At 35.5% G+C, this 22,673-nt stretch overlaps 1 protein-coding gene across 2 annotated transcripts; it reads right to left on the bottom strand.

The window, feature by feature from the left end:
• Window positions 1-954: 954 nt before the first annotated feature.
• LOC129257428 (E3 ubiquitin-protein ligase NRDP1-like) lies at window positions 955-21,757 on the bottom strand. 2 transcript variants are annotated; one of them, XM_064096060.1, is made up of 3 exons: window positions 21,637-21,757; window positions 6,220-6,346; window positions 955-4,440 (listed from the first exon to the last, which is right to left on the bottom strand). In XM_064096060.1, the coding sequence occupies exons 2-3, from the start codon at window positions 6,307-6,309 to the stop codon at window positions 3,571-3,573; spliced, it is 960 nt and encodes a 319-aa protein (XP_063952130.1). In that variant the 5' UTR covers window positions 6,310-6,346; window positions 21,637-21,757; the 3' UTR covers window positions 955-3,570. The 2 variants fall into 2 exon arrangements, with proteins under 2 accessions (XP_063952130.1, XP_063952132.1); XM_064096062.1 differs by lacking the exon at window positions 21,637-21,757 and adding an exon at window positions 7,160-7,287.
• Window positions 21,758-22,673: the final 916 nt, after the last annotated feature.

The following is a 22,673-nucleotide window of genomic DNA, read 5'->3' as shown; positions in this document are numbered from 1 at the left end:
TGAAATCATATTCAACAGCCAAAATAAAACAGATATTTAAAGAAAGCTTGGTTTAAATCTTAAAACCATCTATAAGATTAAATCAAAGAAATTCTCACATTAAACTATGGTAACAATGAGATAGAACAAAATTTAGTCCACATTTATACATAGACTACAGTACATGTACATGGAGCCTTCTGGCTTCTGCATTTGTTATCACTTCTTATTTCATTACAAACTAAATTTTTGAAACAAGCAGTCAAAACATAAGTGCAATACACATTTACGTTAGACTAAGTTAGACTGTTATGACAGATGCTATAAGAATACAAACAAATATATGCAGGTTCATCAAAAGTTCTTGATTATGCAATCATTTCTAAAAGTTGGCAATGCATGTATGGTTGTAACTGGAGTCCTTATTCTACACCACTGCTTGCAGATAATAGCTTCAATGAAATGGCAAATGCTATTCAGTATTTACACAACAGTCTCCATTATTTTTGTTTTCAAACCTTGAAAGAAATCAAAATAGGAATTCAGTGCCAAAGAAAAGGAATACCACACCATGGGAGTAGTCTCTGTGTACAGAACCTTATTGAAACTTAAATCAATTCCAAGGGTCTAAATATAATAGAGTACAAGAACATACTTGATGCATCATGCCATTGTTTGAAGCAGTTATATTATCTGATCCACAGGTAAAATTAGGCTATGGCTTTCTATTATTATTATTATAATTATTATTATTAATATTATTATTATTACTTTTATTATCATTATTATTATTATCATTATCATTATTATTATTAATTTTATTATTATTATCATTATTATTATTATCATTATTATTACTATTATTATTATTATTATCATTATTATTATCATCATTATTATTATTATTATAATTATTATTATTATTATAATTATTATTATTATTATTGTTATTATTATCAAATCATTATTATTATTACAATTATTCAGACCAATATAAATTAACCAAGAGGATGAAAGTTTAATGCCACAATAGATCCTATTTCTCTGAATAAACTATTGAAAACATGTAATTGTTAACTTTACAAAGTCCGAGCCCATATCTTCCTATGAGTTACATTTGATCAAATACAAATTGAATATAAAATCAATCATGTACTTTTCATTATCAAATGAAGCACTCAAGATCCAAATCTTCATTTGAATGTAATTGCTCACAACTATCTTGACTTGAGAAAAACATTATTTATTTCACAATCATGAATTGTTTTTTGGTAAGCTTTCGCTTGCTAGGCTACAAGCTTCGTCAAACCTGACGAAGACTAGCAAAGTAATACACACCCTACATTTTTTGTTTATTTTAGGTTCGAGAAATGAATGTATGTACCTTTAGAAAGTATTAGTCTATCAAAACCATCCCTTTTGTCTTCACTTGGTTGTACTACAGTACTACAATGAAGTACTGTCTAATATGCAGAGGTATATTACAACACGACCATCCTTGATTTTTTTTCTTTTGAAAATTAAAATTGGGAAAATGAGAACATAGCACTCTAGCGTTATTCAGCTACACACATTAAGCTAACATGTAGGTGATACTTCAAGCCTTTGTCCACAACCCAATGGGCAGGCATTCTGCAAGTATTCAGTTCTCCAAAAAGTTTGAATAATGGTATGCACAAATTATGTTACATTCTCAATAAAACATAAGATTTTGAGTAGAGGAAAAATATATAAATAATCCTGAAAGCCATATCATTACCATACACAGCCAACCAAATTAAAGTTGTGTCACACTGGCATTGGCTCTTTTGTATGAGTTAAGTACTATGATGCTAACTTTGCCATCCACTAAAAACTTTGATGGATTCCTTGAAACTTATTGCCTGCTGTGCCCTGAATGGCTAAGTGACCATAATAGTTCATCTCAGCTCCTGTCCAAATCTCACTTTCTCTACATTGAAAGTTTCATGAATGTTATGTCAAACAAGAGACTATCCCATTGATACAGGAAGGAAGCCATGTTTTGTCACTCTCTTGAATATTGCAACTGGTTTCAGATCCCAGTTTTATCACCTCAGCAGCAATACTGAATTTTACAGTAATCAGTGTTTTCTATATTTTTTTAGGGGGAAAGTTGCACTTTGTCGTCAATTTACAATACATTGAGAGACTTTTCCATTACCAGACCTGTTAAACACAAAGCAATACCTGACGTGCTCAACCGCGTCTGTAAATGAACCCCTTCTGTAGTTCACTTAAGTCCAGACCTTAGTACTATCTAAGATCTTCTAAATATATCAAAATGCTCCACTTGCAACATATCAGAAGAGTATATAACTGAGAGCACTAATTAGAAGCAGTTAAAGATAGAGGAGATTAAAAAAAAAAGACTAAGAGGGGTGTTGCAAATAAATTTATCATTTGAAAACTTTATCAAAATGCAGACTGGCAATCCATCTAATAATTTGCAATTTCAAAACAAAACAAAAATGTTTGTGGCCTAAGATTGACCTGTAAATGATGACAGATTTCATGTAATCTATCCAAAATTTCTAGCAATGTCTGACTCCTAAAGAAAGGCAGAGTCCAGAGATTGATTATGACATAGTTAGAGTTTCATGAAGTGATTTGTCAGTGATTTTCTCTGAAAAATGTTGTTAACTACTAAAATCCTTGTGGCTGAATGGCTGAGAGCAATTTTGTTTGTGAAAACACTCTTCCCTGATCAACCTTCCCATTTACATGTAGAAATGTAAACTTGTTTAGAATTTAAAATATATATATTATCTATCCGGTAACTTAGTCTTTTATAGCATTCAGTAAATGAAAGAAGACTCCAAATTTCAACACCAGAAACTAAAAATGGTGTACATGTATAAAAACCATGTAATACATTATTCCATAAAGTCCATTTAAAGAGTTTACTATAAAGCAAGTACATAGTAACATATAAATCTATACGTCACATTACGGCAAGCCAAATAAACACACTGAAATAGGAATAAATTTGCAACAGCCGCAGGCAAGACACGTATACATAAAGATAATATTCATCCTTTTGTTTATAAAATTAATAGCCAACCATTGCTCCATTTAAGCATTGATTATTGTCCCAATTACTGCTAAGCCTTAAATTCCCTTTATTTATTTAGAAACATATACCCCGGTATGTTTCAAAGGTCAAACAAATACTTAGTCTTTAAATATCAAACTATGAAAAGTATTCTCTCAGCAAGCAACATATCATCTCAAATCTGCTAGAACACAATTCAAATTGCATATAATTAAACTTGTAATTCTCTACCAATAAAGAATGCAACAAAATAACTCCCTCAAGGCAGATGTGTAATATACATGTACAGGAAGCCAAACAGGCTGCATTTTACAACTAAACATTGTGCCAGAAAAAATACTATACTGTCCACAATAAGTTAGAATCCAAGAGACACATATTAAACTCAAATAAAAAATGAGCAGGTACTGCTTCAACTGCTCAAAACCTGAGCTTATACTACCATAAGTCTTCAATTGCAAAGAATGATCAAGTTTCTTTTCTATTGTTTGAGAATATTGCATTCTACTATGAGGATATCATTCTATCCCATGTGCAAAGATCATGACCAAACCAGGGTCCAATGTGAAGTCTTCTCCCATATGAGCATTGTCACATGCCATCACAAGCACTGCCTGCTTACTTGGTATCCTACGACAGACGTATTGTTCATAGGTGTGGCGATTCATCTGACGTGTCTCAAGGGTGCTAAGCCCTGGTGGCCAGTTGCGCTCATGGGCATTCTCCATTAGTTCTGCAACAATATGAGCTGGACAGTGACTTTCAAGGAGGGAACGCTTGATGACTGTCTGAAGAACAACGTCCGGTGTGGAAATCATCCCGCCCCAGCGGGTAACACGAGCAAGGGGCATGGAGTTCACCCATCGCACCACTTCATTGTTCTCAATTTCATCCTCGATCGCACGGACTGAAGGGCTTGTGTTTGGGTTGGAGATCCGTATGGCGCGGATGTACTCTTTCAACATCTGCATCTCGCGACGATGCTCCGACAGTTGGCTTCGGATCTCTGTCAATTCCGTTTCCTGCTCACCAAGCTTGTTGGACTGGTTCTGTACCAGGAGCCTCAACTCCCGGACGCAATTGTGGTCTTTGACCTCATCCTTGGGGATGACCATACCACATCCTTTGTCACACTGTATAGGACGCTTGGGGTTGTGCTCGCATTCCTGAAGGTGCTGCTGCAGGGAATCTAAACGGACAACGGAGGCACAGCCGAAGCCTTCGTTGTCGCAGCGAATCTGGAGGCGGGCAAGGAGGTTGCGCAAGATACGAGGCACAGGTTTGAGCTGCTGAGATGTTATGTGGTTACGGTCTACAGGGCAGGTCTGCTGACGAGATAACCATTCTTGGATGCAGGTAGAACAAAAAGCATGTTCACATTCTGGTGCCTAAAAGAGAATGAAAATTAATGTATGCTGTCAATACTCGACCTCTACATGTATAAGTTCAAAAAGACTATTTAATAAACCAATGGTATATTACACTAAATTATTAATATCATAATCCAGCAAGTATGTAGAATACATTTTATCATTTCGATTATTTTCAAAGAATGTCTCATGGAGTTTACATACTTTATTCTAACAACTTCCCAAGTCATACATTGTGTATGTTAGTAGGACATTAGTGATACTCTTCATGCTGCAATATACATGTGCAGTGAACTGATAGTGACAGGCAAATTGCAATAATAAAATCATCTGAGTTTCAATGATTCGAGTTCAGTTCATAGATAACTATCATACTGTGTAATGATAGCTTATTCAGAAATCTGCCATCAGTTACAGATGGCTAACCAACAACTATGTTGAAAATTTCTAGTCAAATAACGTTTTGTATCAAAGAGGATCATATTCTGAAATCCATGCGGAACAAAGCTCAAACACAAAAATGCATTTTCAGGAGCTATTGCATACTAAGATGATGCACATGCAAAAATCAAGGGACCCAACATACTGTGTATCATTATGGTAATCGGAAAATAAGTTCGTAATAGATTCAATCCCGGGTTTTGAGGAGTTGAGTGTGATAAAATTCATACATGCAGTATACTGTAACTGAAGTGGTTGGTATACATGTAATTCACTTTCTAGAATGCATGCCTGCATGGAGTAGTTCTACATACTCATAATCAAATAAAACTTCCTTGTTTTGCTAGTAATAATATGGCCTTGCCTTGCATGGGAAAAATGACTATTGTCATATTTCATTCAGAGACTTCAAAGTTTTTCTTGTAAACGTGTACAGCATATAGGTCTACCAAATCTTGGGTGCAACATAACTAATCGTTAAAAACATTTTAGGCCAGTTTCATCCACATTTCAATCTCATGACCAGGGATCTATTGCAGAATTGCATTTTACATGTAACACAACTTAAAAAAATCTAATTAAATGCACACAGCTCATTGGTTGAAAAATAAGTTGCATTTGATTTAAACTCTTTCTCCAGCATGACCCCGGACAAACTTTGAACAAACTTCATCTATTTAAAGCCAACCTTGCATCATACGTGTAGGGTAACGTGACATGAGCTTGTTGCCTTGTTTGATATTTACATATTCCATGCCTCACTGCCAATGGTGATATTTCTTTTTCTATATGTGTATCAATGCAAGTCATTTTATTGACTCAATGGTTTACCTTATTTTTATTTGTACTGGATAAACATGTATTTTAAATTTGCCTGATATTGAGATTGAACAACTTTTTAAAAGACTTGCATGCACACGGGCAACACCCAAATATGCGTGCAATTACAGTCGCAAGCCCAGGTCCAAGGCCTCCAACTTTTGTATCAATTCAAAATCTCAAGTCTGCATTAATTTGTTCTAATTTGTATGTAGGCTACATGTACAATGAACATGAACTTTGACTTAAAAACTATCACAATGTAAAATACATTTTGTTATATTATATGAAAATCAGATAAGATGATATACAGTACATCTTTCTGATATCTTTACAAAATAAAATCAAGAAAATATAACTAAAGAACCCAATGGTGAGAGACTATCCTCACATTGACACAGTATCAAAACTTGGTAACATCTGAACTAATCTTCATAGTGAAATGAAATATTACATGGACATCTTGCGATTTATTTCCCCAAGCCAAAAGGAATGACCGAAAAGCAACAAGAGAGATCTTTGAAATAGCCTACATACCTGCTGAGGGTCTTCAAGCACTGCACTACAGATTGGACAGATGAGTTCTTCATCCACCTCACCAACAAATCGGGCCACCTCATACCCCATCTTTATTGAGAACTCCTTTATATTACTCAGTCAAGATCTGCAAGGGGGATAAAACATTGAAGGAGATTGTTTTAAGAATAACAAGATCAAGATGCTTTATAATACTATATGAAGTGGAAACTGATTTATCTACTTGCACACTCCTTAAAGGGATGGTCCGGGCTGAAAATATTTATATCTAAATAAATAGAGTAAAATTCACAGAGCAAAATGCTGAAAAATTCATCAAAATCGGATAACAAATAACAAAATTATTGAATTTTAAAGTTTATCAATATTTAGTGAAAGCAGTTATATGCACATCGTCATGAATACTCATTAGGTGGGCTGATGATGTCATATCCCCACTTTTCTTTTTCTTATATTATTACATGAAATCATACTTGTTTAATTTTTTCATACATGTGTATTCTCCATTATGATGAAATAAGTCGCGGCAATAAATAATTAATGCACTTAATCAGTTGTCAATCCAATTGTTTTAGTTCTTGGTAGAAAATGTTTTGAATAAACCCAATTTCAAATAATAAAATACAAAAGAACAAGTGGGAATATGACATTATCAGCCCAACTAATGAATATTCATGAAGACATGCCTAGAACTGTTTCACCAGAATAATGCATATCTTTAAAATTCAATAACTTTATTTGTTATCCGATTTTGATCAAATTTTCAGCATTTTGCTCCGTGAATTTTACTCTATTTAAATTGAGATTTAATTATCTTCAGCCTGGACCATCCCTTTAAAGTGGTTTCACAATTGGTTGTGTGACCATATGTTACAAAATCTTCTGCACTCAATTACAAACAATCACAACTAGTTGCAAGTGTGTTTTAATGTTCACGTACAGTGTACATTGTATGTAATTGATCATAAAGGCTTTCAGGCGGTATTGGATCATATCCAGTTTATCCATCTTATCCAGTTTCAAAACACTGCTGCTCACATCAGGTAGTTTAAAAGCTTCCAAATTCTAAAAAAGAACATAAAATTTATTATGTAATAAATCAGGTGTGTTGCTACATGAATGTCGGTAGAGCCTTTTGTTGTCATACCATACATTAGTTATTACCACAAGCTACAGAACTAATAATTTCAGTATGTTTCCTCGAGTGTTATATGATGTCTGCATACTGAACAGGGGCCTGTCTTACAAAGAGTTGCAATTGATCCAATCAATCGCAACTATGGAAAGCCAGCAAAGTCATGATTGTTCAAAAAAAAATTCTAGATACGATTGTATATCCATAAATCAATTAATATCTTGACAATTTGGTGTGTTCTCCTTTATTTACAAAGGACATTTTGCAAATTTCCTGTAGAAAAAATTATGACACTGATGGATTTCCATAGAGTTACGAAAATCCAAGTATGTGTGTGAAGCTTCAAGGAAGCTACAGATTTGGTCATATATGAAATTACTATGAAAAGTAACCAAAAATGAAGTGTTGAAACAGAATTGGTCTATAAATAGCTCAACTTTCTGTTCCCTTTAGCATGATATGTTCAGTGGTTTTCAATATTTGTGACATGTGGCTGTAAAACAAATATATAACTGATGTGTCATTGATTTCAGTCACCAATTCCAAGTTTATAAACGAATGACTCATTACAATAGATCACAAGGATAACAAGTTTGTGGTGATTGATAATATTTGGCTTGGTTTGGCAGTTATCTTGGATAGACATGTATGTAATTCATATCAAACTAAATGCACCTCAACAATATTAGGTAAAGTTGAGTTCCTCTGAAATTTGGTTAATCGTATTGATAAAAACCAGAGTCCATACATTCATTCTTATTCCAACCCTTTGGACCCATTATTGGGTCTGCTGAGGAATAAATTATTTTGTTGTGAAGGTTGATCATACTGTGCATCCAATCATTATTTTTTGTAAGAAATTGAGTTGTAAACCAAATTCCATGAAATTAGAGGTCTAGTACTTTTTAGAGACCATAATGTTAAATAGTGGCAAAGATTATTATTATTATTATTATTATTTGTTTGGCGTCACCTGTGCCTGGGAAGCGAAAAGCGAACTGAATCACTATGACCCGCAGGTCTCTCCTCCCGATATAACTGATTGGGGGGAATGCAGGTGGACCACTACACCGGGGTTTCCCCCTACTCTTATACGAATAGTGCAGTTAAATATTGATCTGAACAATGGTTGAAATATCATGGTTTCAATTCGTGCATTTCATAATAAAAACCATGCAGCATTATAAGAGGGTTTTGTGCTGACCAATTTTAATTAAAGACGTGCAAGACCACATGGGCCATGTTTTAGAATTGACAAATTAAATGGAAAAAAATTGAATGATGAATCCCAAACGAAGAGAGAAAAAAAATTAATCTGTAGAGTGTAGAATTATATATGAAAAATGAAGTGGAAACATGTATAGTTCTTAATATTCACTTTGAAAGAGAAACACTATAATACACTCGGCAAAAAAAGTTCTTGGACACTTATAAAAGTTAAAATATTCCATATAGATATTTGATTAAAGGCAAATTATTGTATGTCAACATGACCAGACAATATTCCTCTTCCAGTATGACATGACATTTTCATGTGAACAGTCATGCATGGGTGGTTAAATGCTTTAAACAAAAGCAATGTCAGTTAAAGAAAATTGCAAGAAATGGACCATTCAAATGCTAATGATCATGGCCATCCTGTATGCATACATTCAACATTGTCCAAAGATTTCTGGGTCACCACAATATTCAGCGCTTGGATCCATGGCCCGCTTGTTCACCAGACATGAACCCGATTAAACACTTGTAGGATCAGCTAGGAAAATCAGTCAATCAAAGAATTCAACCAGGAGACACTCTTCAAGATGTCCGGTGTTATCTCCTGGATGAATGGGACAACATCACCTCAGGGCAAATTCGCTGACTTGTGACAAGCATGTGACGTCGATGTGCTGCACTCATTCAGAGCTAGGGTGGACAAACGATATATTGAATTTTCTTTTGCTTATGCCAAGATACTGAAATTTGACATTTTTTTCATCGACTAACTTTGACTTAAAATTCCAATTGAATAGTGATGCATCCAAGGTGGATAACTTTCTCTTCTCTTTTGGAGTGGTATTTGACTTTAAGATTGCTTTTATCGTTTAATGGATATTTATGCCACATAAACTTTCACAACTGAAAGAATGACTGATCGTTTTCTTGCAATTTTCTTTTACTGACATTGCTACATGTATTGTTTAATGCCTGTAACCAGCCATGCACTGACTGATCCATTTCTTGCAATTTTCTTTTACTGACATTGCTATTGTTTAAAGCATTTAACCACCCATGCATGACTGTTCACATGAAAATTTCATGTTATCCTGGAAGAGGAATATTGTCTGGTCATGTTGACATACAATAATTTGCCTTTAATCAAATATCTATATGGAATATTTTAATTTTTATAAGTGTCCAAGAACTTTTTTTGCCGAGTGTATTTGGTGTTGATTACACTTTGGTCTACCAATTTCTCAGAAACTCAGTATGAGTGATGTCACAAATAGATGTGCAACTTCCGCGCATTGATTGTGAATTGGGAGACACAAAACCTTGACATGATTTCCATTAAATTTCGGTACTTCAGCATCTCCGAAATAAGCCATGCAAATTGTGACCATTACTTTTGACATCCACTAAAAAAAAAATTGAAAGTTGAACTCCTTATACATCCCTATACTACATGTACATGTATTGAACAGGAAAAATAAAATTGACAATAATTCTTACCATTACTATTCTTACCATTAATATGAAAAATACATTAGACGCAGTAACCGAATTACTGAAATGTGTGTAATTGTGTACACAGTCACTGACATGCCAAAGTCAAAGTGTTATGAAGAGCAGCCTGAAAATTCCATGCAGAATGGCAGTTGAATCAAAGGAGGTAGCAGATAAAGTGATACCTACATGTACTTGGTCGTACTCACATGCTATGTACATGTAATGGGTGAACTGTAAAACTTGTATAATGAAACTATTTTTAGTGGAAAGTTATAAATAGCACATGCCATGATTGAACTAAATCTAGGCTAAGATCTAGGCCTGAATAATTTAAGCTCCATGTACAAATGAGGATGTTTGGTGATATTAGCACTCCCACTCATGAAAACTTACAAGATGAGTGTAATTAGTACTGCTATTTGGAAAAACAAGGCATAAGCGATATTGGGTCTCACCCACTTGTGAAAATGACCAGAAAATATCGCGATTTGCAAGTACACGCAACAGAAATGTATAAAAAGTTCATTGTGAAATAACTGGAACGGATTAATATTTGTCATATAGTCTTGCATGTAAACTTCAATGTTGACCTCAAAATCACCTTTGACCTTAACATGTAACCTCCGAACACAATCACATGCAGGTCTCCTAATTAAGTAGGCCTACAGCTACAACCCAAGTTTGATTTGAAAGTGACTTATGGTTGTAAAGTTACGTGTCATATGAGAGTCTTGCATATAAACTTTAATGTTGACCTAAAAAATTAACTTTGACCTTACCATGTGAACTCCGACTGCAGCACAACATGCAGGTCTCCTAAGTACATCTACAATGTATAACCCCAGATTGGGTGAAAAGTGACTTACGGTGGTGGAGTTTAAGTCATAAGAGAGTCTTGCACATAAACATGTGTAATAAAGAGTAAAAATCATTTTTCACTAAGCATATCCAGTTTATCCATACATATTAATCCATACGTATTAATTCAATCTCTCATGAATGACAGATTACGAACAACTAGGATATAGAATTCTCATTAGTGATGCAAAATTATACATGCATACTAGCAAATGTTTGTAATTCTTGTATCATGTAATTATATTTTGTTTAAAAAGTTTTTTTGCGATATTTTTGGCTTGTTGCTGCCTTGCTGGGCTAGCCTCATGAGAGTTTTTTTTGACAGTGTGTGCACTCTATCTAAAATCCACAGCATTATTCAAAGTTTGACAATCCACAACACAATATACAAGACACAAAAGAGATGCTAATGAATCACTTTTACACAAGAACATTGTACTAGTTATTACTATCCTCATTTACTCTTGACCGATTATTTTGAGCAATTTCATATTGATTTGAAAACTTAATCCTCGCTTGCTCAATTCATACATGTACATATCTATGTGATAATCTTCATAAAGGTACAGTATTGAAATAAGAAAATCTGATTTTTTTCAAAATGCTGTATTTATGTACGTATCGTAAACCATTTGTATGTGATGGAGAGAGTACTGAGAAATCAAGTTTTCCTTTTTCTGGGATGCTCTGTATTTCCTGTACGTGATCAAAACAGTTTAATGCAAGACTGTACATGTATAAGCTGTTCTTTTCGTGGCGTTTTTATTTTCACGACGTTTTTATTTTCATGGATTTTGCGAATTGCCAATCGGCCGCAAATTTAACAACACGCAAAAATATTGACACAATTAGTAGTCAGTGCCAATATACCCAACAGCAAAGCTTAGCTATTGAAAACATCCTATGTAGTGAAATATTTTATATATGCACCTCTATGTGGACAAAAAATAAGGTTTAGAAAGTACAGTTAGTGATTCAAAAAGTTAGCTAGAATTTCACCTTTTTTATTTTCAAACAAAATCAGAGCCTAAACTATTTTCTAACATAATCTTATCAATATTTATTCACTCACTGTAATATTCCAATGAATTTTCCATGAAATAATTTGATTTTATTGTCATCTGATTGACTCTATACACACGTATTGGCAGCTATTGCATACTCATTAATATTCATATGTCACATGACCAGAGCTTTTAGGGGTGTAAGATTCTGTTCACAAAATTCAACATTTTTGCACCAACTTTTTGAAAAATGAACAAAACACAAATGGCAAAGATTGCTTAACCCTATGGATTACAGATCAAACTGTGACATGAATTTTTAGATCTAAAGGTAAAAAAAGTGAAATTTAAGCCACCTTTTTCCACACTTCGTAACTGTTTTTACAGAGACATATTTATGTACAAAAGACACATCAGCATGGGGACACACACACACACGGACACTGAGGAGTATAGACTTGCACATGATTTGTACTACTTTTGCTTCTTTGAAGTGCTGTGGAAGTGTTTTGTACATCTTCCGATCGCCGAAAAAAGAAGAGGAGGAAGACGATTGAATAAAAAATATTTAAATAAGGGGAAGACTTGGAAACCAAAAGGAATCTTTTATGTCACTATATAAGATTTTCGCTCGTGCTTCACGCTTGCATTGCCTGTTAGGTGATTTACATAACTTGTTCAATATGGAGCTTAAATATCAAGTTTGGAAGTCAATATACAAAACATATTTCACCTCGGAAATCAAACTTTCATTATTTTGTGTGATTAACAAATTGATTTTCATAAAGTGCTCTGTAAAATGTCAGTTTTATGGCCAGAATATTAACATTTTCTGCTCGGCTGCGCGCTCGCAAATTTTGATTTATCAGGTACTTATCATTTTCGTGTATTCCATAAAGTTTTCAAAATATCCCTTTTCAGGCCTGATTGACAAAACATATCAGCTAGCGCTGCACGCTTGCATTTTGATTGGCCAGTATGTATGTGTCAATATTGATTACACAACAAACTACTTAAAATCCCCTTTTCATGACAGTTTATAAAAAATTTCGGCTCGCGTTTTGCACTCGCATTAATTCAGTGCCCTCATTATGCATTAATAAATAAGATATCAATTTAATAATTAAATTGTCCTTTTTGTTTCATCTTGCGCTTAATTAGCAAGAGGAATAGAAAGATAGTCAACATTTTCATATGATGACATGTCCTAAGGATGTCCCGGTCCTATGTCAAAACTCAAAGTAATAATAATGAAAAATATCAGCTCTTTATTATCTGTAAGTGCGATTCATATCCACCTCATAATTTTCATACAAAGTGCTTGAAATAGAGCTGAAATTGACCCTTTTTTAGATCGAAATATCAAATATTTTAAGCTCGCGCTTCTCGCTCACTTTGATTTTCATGATAAAAGATGTATTTAGAATGCCTAGATTCTAGGATTAAATCTGAAACACGCATGCGCATCTGCTCGCGCTTTGTGTTCGCATTATTAATGTAAGAAGATCCCCTATTACTCATCCTTTCATGATTTACAAAACATGAATAAAGTGTCCCGTTTTTAGGTCTAAATCTCAATTTTTTCAGCTCGCATCAATTATTTAGTTATATAGCTATCCTGTTCACGAATACAAATATTGATTAAAATTTTCCATTCTTTATATAGAAATTTAAAAAAATTTCAGCTCGCGCTTTGCGCTTGCATTATTTGATTGTTGAAGTAATTACGTCTCCATGGCTAAGTGCAAGCAGTCCTTAACAGGCAGGGCCTATATAGGGACAGTGATTTTCCGCTTAAAAAAATTGCCTTTTCTGTTTCAGAAAATCTTAAATTCCGTTTCAGCATGTCAGAAAACGGAAATTCTGTTTCCCCATAGACTTTGTGTACAAAAAAATTTGACAATTCAGTTTACCCATTGAATAACAGTATCACAATACTCGCGCTGTTCAAAAATTGTATCTGCCACTGTACCAACAACGAAATAGAATCCGTTCTAATCGGATTTATGCGGGTGCACTAAATATTTTGACGAACACATTTAACATGAATATATCCTCACCTTTCACATTATTTTACGGTCAAATGAAATTTCATCGATAATTTTGGGTTTTTTGGACATCGTTATCAGCAGTCAACGACTTTCGCCTATCCCCCATTTTGGATTTTAAGACCTCGATATCGTGCTGTTACATCTTCGAACGTAGAGGCGCCTGGCCGGCCGGCCGGGTACGGGCGTAGGATACGATCGAGTGTGATGATATCGAGTGCAGTCACGATGTGTGAATTGTCATGATTGTAGCGAAGTGAGATCGTGTTTTCTGGGGTTTTGTGGCCATTTAATATTCATATTTTGTTGAGATTTTGGAGTCATTTCTGTTGCTTTTCTGTGTATTTTAAGGAAAAATATGTTTTCCGTGATTTTCCGTTTGAAATGCCACTTTCCGTTTCAAAAGGCCCTTTCCGTGAATTCCGTCAGTTTTCCGCGATCGCGGAAAATCACTGTCCCTACCTATACCTTTTCGATCAGTTCAAAACGTATATAAATTTTTTGCTCACGCTTTGCGCTTGCGTTATTAATGTAAGAAAGATCCCCAATTACTCATCCTTTTCATGATTTACAAAACATGAATAGAGTGTCTTGTTTTTAGGTCTAAATCTAGAAATTTTCGCATCAATTGTTAAGTTATACACCTATTCCGTTTAAGTAACAAAAAGTGCTTAGAATTTCCATTCTTTAGGTTAAAATGTCAAAAAATTTCAGCTCGAGCCTGGCGCTCGCATTATTTGATTGTTGAAATATGTAACGTCTTTATGGCTAACTGCAAGTAGTAGGTAGGCCTACCTTTTCGATCAGTTCAAAACGTGTATCAAAAATGTCTGCTCGCGCTTCGCATTCGTAGTAATTATTTAGTTGCATACACATCATTTTCAGGATATCAAACATTGCTTAGAATGTTCATATTTTAGGAAAAAATACATAAAATTTCAATAAAAAATTTCGCATTAAAAAATAAGGATTATGATATTATATATTTATGTTGATTTATAAGAATAAAGCTAAGAAGTAACTATTAGGACTACCCCTTCAAAGAAACAAACAAAAATCATGTTCGAGCGGCCGATCGGGGAAAATATGGCTGAAAAATATTCCGGGCCCCTCCTATTGGCTAAGGCTGGATCCGCCCCTGCATTTATAATAAGATTCTGAGCAATTTGATTCCTTGATCAACCTTCTACGACCAATAATAAAGGAATTAGCCTCCATAAAAGTTCACAGAACGCGTGCGTGCTCTAACCATACGCCATGTGCAAAAACATGCTCATACAAAATCTTGTTTCTTTTTGGTTTTCGCCAAGCTAGAAGACGCATATCCTCTGATATGCCTCTTGTTCTTGTAGCTTGGTGAAGATAAAAAAGAAACAAGATGGCGACGTAAACATCGCGGCAAGTATTCCTGTCTTTTCATAATATATTTCTTGTTTTTTTTTAATGAATTCTTGTTTAAAAATGAAATCAATATTGTATAAATGTCGGAAATGAAGTTGTATCCCATTTATAACGCTAGGTCTACATGAATATTAGGACGAGATCTTTAGAACTAGAAATTGGTGATTTTGGGCCAGTATCTTTTTCCTCACACGTATTATTCACGGCCAATTTCAAAACATCGCATGCGATCGCGATCGGTCGCAGGTCAAACCAAACCGATCGCATGCGATGTCTTAAAATCGGCCGTGAATAATACGTGTGAGGAAAAAGATACTGGCCCAAAATCACCAATTTTGAGGATAACCAGAGGATGGAAACGGAGTGAAATACGGGTGTAGAGTAAGATATTATTATTAAGTTATTCATCTTTCTCGTTATATTTTTTTTCTTTAATTTTTACGATAAACATGATTTCCATCCCACCTTTGTGACTCAATATATCCGAACTGGTTCACCGTCTCGAAGTTCGGGTAGGTGGAGTGTAGTGTAGCGGTAGTGAAGTCACTCATGGAAGTGGAGTGGAGCCTGCACGAACTTCGCTCGAGGAGTCGAGGTAGGGTGCCACAAGGCACAAGCTTAATTTTAAAATAGTTAAACTATAGTATAAGGCCCCAACTAAAAAAAGGGTTTAATAATTTAATTCATTTTATTCTTAATATGGCCTTATCGTCATCCAAGTCACTGGGGACAAACTTGAGACACACCTCAAATATCAGCAAACTTTCAATGGAATCCACGGTTGGAAGATTTTCAAAAGAAATCTATTGTTCGCGGTGCGAAACGGTGCGAAGCTTCTCACTGAACGGGGACTTCCTTCCACCACACGTTTTCCCATTGACACAATAACAAATGACTCGGACACTTTTTCAAACGACAATAATAGTCTTTTTCTTTTCTCTCCTGTGGCTGTATATTCTTCCAAGTTGATGAAACAATGATCAAAAACACTAAATAAAACAAAATTAATCACATTAAAAACACTATTTAACTGTCTAATTACTCCTCGTGATCCGAGTCCCCTTCCCGTGTTGAGACTGCCAATTTCCCATAGGAGGGGACTCGGATAACGAGTAATAGTACTCCTCGTTATCCAAGTCCCCTCCTATGAGAAATTGGACAGTCTTAACACGGGAAGGGGACTCGGATCACGAGGAGTAATAAGACAGTTAAATAGTGTTTTTAATGTGATTTTCATTGATTTTAATGATTCTTATTATCGAAAATATTCATTTATCATCTCTAGGAAACTGTCTAAAAGTGGCAGAGTGGTTTTGAAGAGGAGGGAAATGAGGGGTAGATGAATATCAACGGGTTAATTGCCGTTTTGTATTTTTAGGAGAGGGGACTTGGATCACGAGTAATAGTACTCCTCGTTATCCAAGTCCCCTCCTATGAGAAATTGGACAGTCTTAACACGGGAAGGGGACTCGGATCACGAGGAGTAATAAGACAGTTAAATAGTGTTTTTAATGTGATTTTCATTGATTTTAATGATTCTTATTATCGAAAATATTCATTTATCATCTCTAGGAAACTGTCTAAAAGTGGCAGAGTGGTTTTGAAGAGGAGGGAAATGAGGGGTAGATGAATATCAACGGGTTAATTGCCGTTTTGTATTTTTAGGAGAGGGGACTTGGATCACGAGTAATAGTACTCCTCGTTATCAAAGTCCCCTCCTATGAGAAATTGGACAGTCTTAACACGGGAAGGGGACTCGGATCACGAGGAGTAATAAGACAGTTAAATAGTGTTTTTAATGTGATTTTCATTGATTTTAATGATTCTTATTATCGAAAATATTCCTTTATCATCTCTAGGAAACTGTCTAAAAGTGGCAGAGTGGTTTTGAAGAGGAGAGAAATGATCGAGGGGTAGATGAATACCAACGGGGTTAATCATGAATTGCCTTTTTATTTTAGAGGGGGGACTTGGATCACGAGGAGTAATTATGCAGACATTCTTTTTACCTAACGAAATAAAGCAATGGATACTGTTAAGAGGGAGATGCAATTTGATTTATTTAGTAAAAACGTGATAGACGAAATAAAGCAAAATCATAAGAAACATATATATGAAAAGAGATTTATTTAGCATAAAAAGTATGACGAAATAAAGCTATAAGGACTGAAAAAGAAGTAGATGCAATCCTGATTTATTTAGTAAATTAGGAATCAACGAAATAAAGCAATGGAGACTGAAGAGGGATCTAGGGTCTATTGATTTATTTAGTAAAAACGTAGACGAAATAAAGCAAATTTTATATTGTGAGAAACATAAAAAAGATGAATATAATCCTGATTTATTTGTATGAAAAGTACTAGTTTACGGAATAAAGCAATATAGATTGAAAAGAAGTAAATGCAATTCTGATTTATTTAGTAAATAAGGAATCAACGAAATAAAGCAATTGAGACTGAAGAGGATATCTATAGGTAGGGCTTATTGATTTATTTAGTAAAAACGTAGACGAAATAAAGCAAATTTGATATTGTAAGAAACATAAAAAGATGAATATAATCCTGATTTATTTATATGAAAAGTAATAGTTTACGAACTAAAGCAATAGAGAATGATGCAAATTTTGATTTATTACGCCAATAAAGTGGAGACTGAAAAGAGACAAGTAACACACAACTACGAGGTTGGTAGAGACAGGTAGGACATGTTTTACGTTGTGAAAAATTGTCCGTGGATCCGAGTCACCGGGGACTTGGATCACGATAATGCCCTTAATATTATAATAACTAAAAATTTGAACCCGTTTCCCTTGTCAAATGTCATAGATGCTAAACGTTAACGTTAGATCTAGTGTTACCGGTAATTTGAAAAATATAGGCTAGCTCGGCGAGCGAATCTCGAGCTCTGCCGCCGGCCGCACTCCGATTGGAGCTCGGTATTTTATAGATGGCAAATATAGCGATCTTCAACGCTTATATATAAGCGTCGAAATTTGTAGCCATCTCCTTGTATTAGTCTATAATATACGACGTGTCAAATTGTAGCGAACTAGTTCGCTATTTCCAGATCTCCTCTATATATATATATACGAGGGGGAATTGTAGCGAACTAGTTCGCTATTTTCCAGATCTCCTCTATATATATATATATACGAGGGGGAATTGTAGCGAACTAGTTCGCTATTTTCTAGATCTCCTCTATATACAAACGACGGGAAATTGTAGCGAACTAGTTCGCTATTTTTCGGATCTCCTCGATATATATACACGAGGGGGAATTGTAGCGAACTAGTTCGCTATTTTCCAGATCTCCTCTAGATACATACTACGGGATTTGTAGCGAACTAGTTCGCTATTTTTCGGATTTCCTCTATATATATATACGACGGGAAATTGTAGCGAACTAGTTCGCTATTTTCCAGATCTCCTCTATATATATATACGACGGGAAATTGTAGCGAACTAGTTCGCTATTTTTCGGATCTCTTCTTTTGTAGCGAACTAGTTCGCTATTTTTCGGATCTCCTCTATATACGACAGAAAATTGTAGCGAACTAGTTCGCTATTTTTCGGATCTCCTCGATATATACACGAGGGGGAATTGTAGCGAACTAGTTCGCTATTTTCCAGATCTCCTCTAGATACATACTACGGGATTTGTAGCGAACTAGTTCGCTATTTTTCGGATTTCCTCTATATATATATACGACGGGAAATTGTAGCGAACTAGTTCGCTATTTTCCAGATCTCCTCTATATATATATACGACGGGAAATTGTAGCGAACTAGTTCGCTATTTTTCGGATCTCTTCTTTTGTAGCGAACTAGTTCGCTATTTTTCGGATCTCCTCTATATACGACAGAAAATTGTAGCGAACTAGTTCGCTATTTTTCGGATCTCCTCGATATATACACGAGGGGGAATTGTAGCGAACTAGTTCGCTATTTTCCAGATCTCCTCTAGATACATACTACGGGATTTGTTCGCTATTTTTCGGATTTCCTCTCCCTATATATACGACGGGAAATCATAGCGAACTAGTTCGCTATTTTCCAGATCTCCTCTTTATATATATACGACGGGAAATTATAGCGAACTAGTTCGCTATTTTTCGGATCTCTTCTTTTGTAGCGAACTAGTTCGCTATTTTTTGGATCTCCTCTTTATATATTCGTCGGCGGTCATCCGAACCGTCGTATCCACATACGACGGTTGAAAACCCATTTCAGAGAAAATCGACTTCAAAGTTACTATGATTTTCACACTTAGTTCTCCGGGCTTACAACATATTCATTGCTAGAAAAATACATGGTTGGAAAGACCAAGATAATTGCTTGACAATGGTATCCTTATCTTTGCACAAAACCAAGGATTATAGAAAATATCTCAAAAGAACTCCGTGCTTGTAATTTCGGTTTGAGTGGTTTAGATTTCCCCTGTACGAAAACGCCATAGGGAAAACAACAACCCTGACCGCGATTTGAATGCGCGCGGTCAGTCAAAACGTCGTATCGCTTTTCACGTGCAAAGTCAATGCAGCGCAGATGGCCGATACGACAGCTTGGTTGACCGCGCGCACTGAAATCGCGGTCAGTCAAAACGTCGTATCGCTCTGTTACAGTAGACGTTTCCAATGGGATTTGCGCATTTTATTAAAAAATTGTATGTCATCGCCGTGAAAATTCCATCATATCTCACAAACTAAAATAAATTGCTGCCTAGAAATTAATTTATGAATAGAATAGGACTTGTACATTAATTTTCTGCAAATATCTCAAAATCGATTTTTTGACCAAAATTGACTGATACGACGGTTCGGATGAACGCCGACGATATATACGACGGGAAATTATAGCGAACTAGTTCGCTATTTTTCGGATCTCTTCTTTTGTAGCGAACTAGTTCGCTATTTTTTGGATCTCCTCTTTATATATACGACGGAAAATTGTAGCGAACTAGTTTGCTATTTTTCGGATCTCCTCTATAAAATTTTATACACGAGGAGGAATTAGTGAACTAGTTCGCTATTTTTCTAATCTTTATATATACAAGAGACGGAATTGTAGCGAACTAGTTCGCTACAATTCCCCCTCGTGTATATAATTTTATAGAGGAGATCCGAAAAGTAGCGAACTAGTTAGCTACAAATCCCGTCGTATGGATATAGAGGAGATCTGGAAAATAGCGAACTGGTTCGCTACAATTCCCCCTCGTATATATATATAGAGGAGATCTGGAAAATAGCGAACTAGTCTGCTACAATTTGACAATATGGCATCAATATATACAGCCAAAACCTGCAGATTTTCACTTTGAAGCCTTCACAATAATGTAAGCTTTGGAAAAAATGACAACTAGTTCGCTACAATTTCCCCCTCGTGTATATGAAGAGATCAGAAAAATTGCCAACTAGTTCGCTACAGTTTGCCATGTTTATATTTTAGAGAGGAGATGAGAAATGGCGAACTAGTTTGCAACAATTTCCTGTCGTATACATGTAGAGGAGATCCGAAAAATAGCGAACTAGTTTGCTACAATTCCCCCCTGGTGTATATATAGAGGAGATCAAAAAAATAGCGAAGTAGTTCGCTACAATGCCCCCTCGTATATAGTTCGCTACAAATCCCGTAGTATGTATATAGAGGAGATCTGGAAAATAGCGAACTAGTTCGCTACAATTCCCCTTGTGTATATATCGAGGAGATCCGAAAAATAGCGAACTAGTTCGCTACAATTTCCCGTCGTTTGTATATAGAGGAGATCTGGAAAATAGCGAACTAGTTCGCTACAATTCCCCTCGTGTATATATCGAGGAGATCCGAAAAATAGCGAACTAGTTCGCTACAATTTCCCGTCGTTTGTATATAGAGGAGATCTGGAAAATAGCGAACTAGTTCGCTACAATTCCCCCTCGTATATATATATATAGAGGAGATCTGGAAATGGCGAACTAGTTCGCTACAATTTGACACGTCGTATATTATAGACTAATACAAGGAGATGGCTACAAATTTCGACGCTTATATATAAGCGTTGAAGATCGCTATATTTGCCATCTTATTATTTCCCATTGGAGCTCCAGGAGTTACCGTGTGTTTCATAGCACGATCCCAGCCGAGCCTGCGACTCTGCGAGTTAACTTCTTTACCCAAATTCGCCAAAATATAATTTTCGTTATATTTATTTATATATTTCATAATCGATGAAAACATATCATTACTAACACCAGAATAAAATTGAAATTATGAAATTTACCTACACCCAACATCCATTTCTTCGACCACGTCATTTCGTAGAGAATCAGTAAAATAGATGTTTTTACTGGCCAGTGTTTTCAGGAAATGGTTTCGTACATGTAAATCACTGAACTGGAAATACACGTATGGCATATGGGTACTCCCAACGAACGTAGAGGACAGCAACACACGGCAGTGTGTTGGGGGTTTACCCCCCCCCCCCCCCTTTGGAGCCAACTCCTTTTTTGTGCTTTTCAAATTTCTAGCTACCAAAATGACCTTCTTTTGTAGTGAACCCCCCTTTTTTTCAAATTTCTCGGTCAAATTCCCTCTTGGAAAAAAGCTAGATCCGCGCCTGCTTTATTTTCTCCTTCATTCTTGGTCGGGGGGGGGGGGGGGCTTCAGCCCCCCCCCCTCACTTTTTCCCAAAACCGTGTAAAAAAATTAAGAAATTACCATACGATTGTGATTTTTGAATGGTCAGCCCCCCCCCCCCCCACTTTGAAAACCGTTCCGCGGCCCCTGCTTTAGCCCCTGCTTTAGTGATGGACTCTCGAACATGCGCTGGGCAATGTGGGATATTTCCATTTGTACCTTTCTTCTCTCTATGTTTTTTCTTTCCCTTTTTTCTCCTCTTTCCTCCTTTTCTTTCTTTCGCTTTCTTTCTTTCTTTCTTTCTTTCTTTCTTTCCGTTCTTTCTTTCTTTCTTTCTTTCATAGAAGAAAGAAAACTAGCTTAACAGAGAGGTCTATTAACAAACCATTTCAGAAAATGGGACAAATTTATTTTTTAGGGATGCTGGGGCAAAGAAAGTTTCAAGCATACAGTTATTAAAGGGGAATCCAGCCTTGGCCATAAAATGTTGTGTTGGGAAGGAGAAAACTAAACTTAACAGAATAGTGAAAGTTTGAAAGAAATCGGACAAGCAATAAGAAAGTTATAGCTGCTTTAAAATTGAGATCACTAATAGTATGTGCATGTATAGATTTCATATTGGCAACTGAGTAAGTGAATTATGACAAGGGGCAAGGACAACTTTCCCATAGGCCATGTACTTTAT

Source organism: Lytechinus pictus, chromosome 1 (genome assembly GCF_037042905.1).
Source record: "Lytechinus pictus isolate F3 Inbred chromosome 1, Lp3.0, whole genome shotgun sequence".
Taxonomy (NCBI): domain Eukaryota; kingdom Metazoa; phylum Echinodermata; class Echinoidea; order Temnopleuroida; family Toxopneustidae; genus Lytechinus; species Lytechinus pictus.
Note: the sequence above shows the minus strand (reverse complement) of the source record. Positions and strands in the feature narration are given on the sequence as shown.